The following is a 378-nucleotide window of genomic DNA, read 5'->3' as shown; positions in this document are numbered from 1 at the left end:
CTTATCTTGTTTGCAGAGGCAAGTGCTACTGAGTCTCCGGTTTTGCGTCTCTCACCAGATCTGAGGCAGATGGCTGCAACTGTTCTAACCGACAGCGGCAGCATCAGTTCTGTGTACTCCGAGTACTCAGCGCCAAAGAGACCCCGATTTGAGGAAGAACCGTCGTCGTCCACTTCATTCGAAGTGCAAGGCCCGACCCTGGAGGAGATACTGGGTGGCCCGAAGAGCGTGCCGAGCAGACTGATGGAGGGTGTCTCTTGGGGACCTTTTTCGTCGGCTATGACGGACCTGATAGCATCTCTCTTGGCTGGTAGGTGTAACGCCCTCTGTGCGATTCTGCGCCGCCCTGCATGCGATGTCGTGAGCGACCGCCGGTGA

At 56.9% G+C, this 378-nt stretch overlaps 1 protein-coding gene across 1 annotated transcript in view; it reads left to right on the top strand.

Annotated features, from left to right (window-relative positions):
- The first annotated feature begins 11 nt into the window (after positions 1-11).
- The window catches only part of CSUI_010058 (uncharacterized protein), a 5,088-nt gene continuing 4,721 nt past the window's right edge, over positions 12-378 (top strand). Inside the window, exon 1 of the mRNA XM_068070165.1 lies at positions 12-310. Within this exon, the coding sequence (XP_067917859.1) occupies positions 70-310 (241 nt within the window). The 5' untranslated portion in view covers positions 12-69. The remainder of the gene's footprint in view (positions 311-378) is intronic.

Source organism: Cystoisospora suis (genome assembly GCF_002600585.1).
Source record: "Cystoisospora suis strain Wien I chromosome Unknown contig_6606, whole genome shotgun sequence".
In the NCBI taxonomy this organism is placed as follows: Eukaryota; Apicomplexa; class Conoidasida; order Eucoccidiorida; family Sarcocystidae; genus Cystoisospora; species Cystoisospora suis.
This window is presented reverse-complemented; position numbering and strand designations above follow the sequence as displayed.